The 5955-nt window shown below is 45.5% G+C and overlaps 1 protein-coding gene across 1 annotated transcript; it reads left to right on the top strand.

The window, feature by feature from the left end:
- Positions 1-3737: 3737 nt before the first annotated feature.
- On the top strand, positions 3738-4818 carry LOC127804697 (uncharacterized). Its single transcript, XM_052341675.1, has 3 exons — positions 3738-4047; positions 4165-4481; positions 4564-4818. Exons 1-3 carry the CDS (start codon positions 3738-3740, stop codon positions 4816-4818), a joined length of 882 nt encoding a protein of 293 aa, XP_052197635.1.
- Positions 4819-5955: the final 1137 nt, after the last annotated feature.

Below are 5955 nucleotides of genomic sequence, written 5' to 3'. Positions count from 1 at the left end.
AGAAATTGGACTCCAAAACAGTGAGGAACCACTTTATTGGTTACTTTGAGCGATCTAAGGGCTACAAATTTTATGATCCCACACTTATGTCAATTTTTGAAACGGGAACTGCAACAGTTTTTGAGGATATTGAGTTTGGGGGGAGAAATAAGGTTAGAGACATTGTCTTTGAAGAGGAATCAGTTTCGATTCCTACTATTGTTTTTGATAATGTGCAAGCTTCTATACCTGTCATTACTCAAGAAGAAAATTAGGAACCTCAACAAGACAATATTGAACAACCTCCCATTCAGAATGAAGTAATTATTCCTGAAGAACAAACTCAACAACCTCAAGAACTAAGGAGATCCACTAGAGAAAGAAGAAGTGCTATCCCAAATGATTATATAGTATTTCTTCAAGAACGTGAAGAAGATATTGGAATGGTGGATGATGATTCAATTAATGTCCATCAAGCCATGCAGTATTCTAACTCTCAAAAATGGATTTATGCCATGAATGAAGAGTATAAGTCTATGCAAGACAATAAAGTTTGGGATCTTGTCTCATTACCAGAAAATGCGAAACCCATTGGTTGTAAATGGATATTTAAAACCAAGAGGGATTCGAAAGGTAATGTGGAAAGATATAAGGCTCATCTTGTAGCTAAAAACTTTACCCAAAAGGAGGGTATCGATTACAAAGAGACTTTCTCTCCGATTTCTACGAAAGACTCTTTTAGGACTATTATGGCACTTGTTGCACATTTTGATCTTAAGTTACATCAGATGGATGTTAAGACGACGTTTCTCAATGGAGACATTGATGAAACGATCTATATGGTGCAACCAGAAAACTTTGTGTTAGGAGACCCAAAGAATATGGTTTGCAAATTAAAGAAATCCATCTATGGGCTCAAACAAGCTTCCTGTCAATGGTACCACAAATTTCATCAAGTAATTATCTTGTTTGGTTTTGAGGTTAATGCTATGGATGATTGTGTGTATCAAAAGTTTAGTGGGAGTAAGTATATTTTCCTAGTCTTGTATGTTGATGACAAACTACTTGCCACTAATGATATATGTATGTTGCAATGCCTCTTTTGTATTAGGGATTCAGATACACCGAGATCATTCTCGGTATACTTTTAGATTATCACAAAAGAGCTATATCAATAAGGTGCTTAAAAGATTTGGCATGCAGAATTGTAAGCCAGGTGACACCTCTGTTGCTAAGGGAGATAAATTTAGTCTCGGTCAGTGCCTTAAGAATTACCTTGAAGTAAAGGAGATGCAGAAGACTCCCTATGCGTCAGTTGTCAGGAGTTTAATCTATGTTCAAGTATGTACATGTCTGAACATAGAATTCAAGCAGAATTCGTGGCATGTTATGAGGCATCCAATCATGGAATATAGCTCCAAAATTTTGTCACTAGGATGCACATTTTGGATGGTATAGAAAGACCACTTAAGTTATATTGTGACAATAAATTAGCAGTTTTGTATTCCAATAACAACAAAGCTCATCTAAGTTTAAGCATATTGACATAAAGTTCCTAATTGTGAAGGAAAGAGTGAACAGATTTTCATAGAACACATTAGGATAAACTCTATGATTGTGGATCTGCTTACCAAGGGATTACCACCTAAGGTCTTTCTTGAAGAAAAAAAATAAGATGAGAAAAAGCACAAAAGATCCAATCACACTCAAACACAAGAGATTTTACATGGAAAACCCTAAAAGGGAAAAACCATAGCCATCAGGACAACAGAGAAAAAATATCACTATGTAGTAAAGTTTACAACTACAAAGCTCAATATTTTCTCTCTAAATCCAAGTCCCAATTATACCCAATTCCTAATTTTCGCTAGTCTCTCACAAGTGATTTGCTCCCCTTGACTAACAAGCCAACCATCCTATTTATAGACTAGTTTCCTTGTTCAACAAGGTTAAGGTTTCCTTGTCTACCAACACTAAGGTTTCCAAACCTAACAACAATTTCCAATTGACTATAAATTAAGATTACAAACTAAACAAGAAACCAATCAGGAATAAGAAATAATCTTCAAGACTAATTAGGATTTCTCGTTGAAAATCCTAACAGTATTTGATGATCACACTGTTTATATGGGTGTTGTATTGTGTGAGGATATCATGTTTTAATGGGAGTTTGTATTCCTGTTGTTTTATGTTTATTTTTGTTACGGGTATTTCTCGCTCTACTTTGCGCAGGCCGGATCCAACATGATGATTCGGCCCAAACGTTCGAGACCCAACAAATCAGACTGAGCTTGTTAAAGCAAGCTCGGATAGTGCTAAAGCTCGGGGTCAAACATCGGGGCCAAGCGAGCTCCTTGTAGCACCTCTAACTATTTGGCATATTCTAACGGCCCCCCGCTACACTCTGGGCAAGTTCCCAGCGACCTTCATAGCTCGTTAGCTTGTATCACAGAAGAAGCGCGTGTTGCGGCATACCGGTCAGCCAGGGGATTCCCTAACTAAACCCCTTAGGCCCATCCTCTCGGCCCATTTCGTCGGCCCACGCCAGTCCCATCCTGGCCTTCTGGCAACAACATCATTACAGCCGCATCTGAATTTCAAGATATCCCTCTCAGATCCCATCCGCATTAATGGGAGATCCTATCTGCATTAATGGGAGATCCCATCCTCATTAATGAGGGTCTTATCGGTACCTCGCCGTGGCAGACACCCCCTGCCGGCTACTCCATCCCATCGCCTTTACACGTACAGAGCAGGCAAGAAAGCTTTTGGGTTTATATATATATCAAGCAGCCCTCTTAAGGGCCAGAGGTATGTACTCAAAAGCGACTAACAAAAGAACACCCAATATTTTTGCTTACTCGCTCACTAACTTGAGCTTTGGAGTATCTTGCAAGGACGGGCCATCCGCTCGGTAAAAAAAATGGATACTTCATTATCTATCTCTCGGATCTACCATACAAGGGCGGGCTAAGAAATCTCCGTCGACCAATTCCGAACGTCGACATTTTGGCCCTAGAAGAAGGGCCGCTCTGGTAAAAACATCAATGCCAAGAACTAGAAACATTAGAGGTTTCGGGGCTACAACTAACCGACCTGCAAATCATGCCAACCGTATGCCAAAAATTTTGCAAGCTGGGGGAGTCGTGGCGTCTGACTCCATGCCTCCTCCGACCGAAGCCACCCTTGGAGTCCCTTCGCAGTGCCCCTACCCGCCTGTGACTCCAACTGCCAACGCGAAAGTAACACGGATATGGCAACAACGTCAGGAAACATTGGAGAACATTGTCATGCAACTCCCTAATGCAGTGAAGGTGTTAGTCCAGACACAAGTTCAGATGGCGCAGACACAGGCGACTGCCTCCCAACCTCCAGGTGGCGGGCCCCCTCCAGAAGAAAGAGAAGGTAGGAGGGACACGAGGCGAGCTGGCTCGGTCTGCTCCTCCAACCTACACTCTCGAAGGGCGGAAGAGCGGCGATGTTATGACGGGGAGCCTGGGATGTACCTCACCAAACAAAGGACCGGTGCTAGCCCTTGTAGAAATCGCCACGAATATGCTCACAAAAGGAATCGCCGACTTGGGAATCCACGACATGGGAATTCCTTAATGGGGATCAGCGGCGGCCATGGCACCCACCGCAGTTCCCCCGATCGTGAGGATAGGAGGCGGCCTTCCCTGTGAGATCGCCATTGCTTAGGACCAGTTTCCGTACAGGAAAAGCAACCCCCCACCGGACGATCGGAGGATCAGGACCCCATGGTGGGGGAACTACTGCTAAGAATTCAACAGGTGGAGGCCAGACATGGGGCACACGACATGAGGGAAAGCCATGAAGAAAAGACCCCATTCTCAAGGGAAATAGAGCTGGAGCCCCTCCCCCGCAGATTTAAGGTTCCTAGCATCCCTCAGTACAATGGGGATAGCGACCCCTTCGATCACCTGGACGCTTTCAATGTCCAGATGGACCTGCAAACCTCCAGCTCATTGGCCAAGTGCCGAGCTTTCCCTGCGACCTTGGGAGATATCCCCCGAGCGTGGCTAAGGAGACTTCACTCCCACAGCATTTGTAGTTGGGAGGAATGCTAGAAGAAATTCATAGATCAATACAAGTCGCTCCGAAGATAGCTCGCCCCTACATGCTATCTCGCTACCATTTTTCAATAGTCTGGCGAATCTTTGAAAGATTACATAGAGAGGTTCAAACGCGAAGTTAATAATGTCGAGAGCCCCTCCGACGAAAGTATCTTGACTGCGATCTTCGCTGGGCTTCGAAAGGATGGGAAATTCTACGAAAGCATCTATAAATCTCTGGTGAGGGATCTTGGCGAGTTCTACGAGCAAGCTGCGAAGGAGGTTCGGTGGGAAGAAATGTTTGGCCTAAAAAAGCCGGGCGACCAGAAGAAGGTGACGGAACACACTGGCCAGAGCAAGAAGAGAGCTGATGAGGACTCTCGCAAGGAAGGTCAAAAACGAAGCCCTAATGACCAGGCGACCAAAAAGGTAAGGTTCAGACAGGAAACGAATGACCAGTATGCCAGGGCCGGTATGAAAATTATAGTGTCTTATCTGACTCCCAAGACAGATCTTCACCACAGAGCGTAACAAGGAGGATTTCAGAAGGCCTAATCCCCTGAAGACTCCCGACAAGTACAGAACCAAGAGCAAGTTCTGCGCCTACCACAACGAAGTAGAACATACCACCTCTGAGTGCTGGGCGCTGAAAGACGCCATCGAGGAGCTGATCAGGAGAGGTCGGCTACACGACTATGTGGTGCGTCCTAGGGATCATCAGCCCAAACAGCCGGCTCAACAAAACCTTGGTCAAGCTCCCGAATAGGACCAAACGCCTACGGTGAGAACTATCTTCACTATACATGGGGGGGCCCACATCGCGGGGGCTTCCAACAGGTCACACGAGCGATATGTTCGGGAAGCCGGCCACCTTCTGCTTGTCGGGAATGATAACCGAAAAGGACCCTCCAAGAAAGCCAAGGTAGATTCGGAATTTGTCTCTTTCACTAAAGATGATTTCAAAGGCATACACTAGCCGCACAATGATGCCCTCGTGATCCGAGCTCGGATTGGCAATATGGAAGTACGGAGGGTCATGATCGACACAAGTAGCTCAGTGAACGTCATGTACAAAGGATGTTTCAATCAGATGGGATTAATGCCGGACCAGCTGACATCCTCTCCAGAGCCACTATACAGATTCACTGGCGATGCGGTAATACCGAAGGGGTGTATAAGGCTCCCGCTAACGGTTGGGGAATCAGACCTCCAGGCCACAGCAATGGCGAATTTCCTCATCATTGACGATCCCTCCACATACAATGTCGTCATGGGGAGGCCTGCCATGAACGACTTGGACCTAGTTGTCTCAACCAAGGCCCTGGCCATCAAATTCCCGACCCAAAAGGGGACTAGTTGTATAAAGGGTGAGCAGCATTCGGCGAGACGCTGTTACGAGGAGGCATTGAAAATAGGGCTCAAAGGAAAAAAGATAAACATGGTTTCCGGAGGGGAGGCCGAGTCTCCAACAACCAGGGAGTTAACCACGACCTGGACCCACGCGATGTGGACTGCGACCGAACCGCCAGCCCAACGAACAAGCTAGAAGATGTTATAGTCAGCAGCTCAGACGCTAAAAGACGCCTCCAGGTGGGCAGAGGCCTCTCCCCCGAAGTAAAATCCCAACTGACCGAATTCCTTAAGGCCAATCTGGACGTATTCGCGTGGAACCACAATGATATGGTGGGAATAGACCCGGCGATAATGCAGCACAGGCTCAATGTCAACCCCAACCATAAGCCGATTTGTTAGAAAAGGAGGCTAATGACGGCTGAGCGATATGCAGCCTTGAAGGAAGAAGTGGATAAACTCTTAGCCAGCGGGTTTATTCAAGAAGCTCAATATCCGACATGGGTAGCGAACTCGGTCCTGGTAAAAAAGAAGAACATGAAGTGGAGAACTT

This window comes from Diospyros lotus, chromosome 1 (assembly GCF_014633365.1).
Source record: "Diospyros lotus cultivar Yz01 chromosome 1, ASM1463336v1, whole genome shotgun sequence".
Classification (NCBI taxonomy): domain Eukaryota; kingdom Viridiplantae; phylum Streptophyta; class Magnoliopsida; order Ericales; family Ebenaceae; genus Diospyros; species Diospyros lotus.
The sequence above is the reverse complement of the archived record's forward strand: the minus strand, read 5'-3'. Positions and strand labels throughout refer to the sequence as shown.

Excerpts from the sequence above, each read along its gene's own strand:
- LOC127804697 (XM_052341675.1), top strand. The coding sequence starts at position 3,738 with ATGGTGGGGGAACTACTGCTAAGAATTCAACAGGTGGAGGCCAGACAT. Across the intron at positions 4,048-4,164 it reads ACTTCACTCCCACAGCATTT|ATTACATAGAGAGGTTCAAA; the intron begins GTAGTTGGGAGG and ends AATCTTTGAAAG. Across the intron at positions 4,482-4,563 it reads ATGACCAGGCGACCAAAAAG|ATCTTCACCACAGAGCGTAA; the intron begins GTAAGGTTCAGA and ends CTCCCAAGACAG.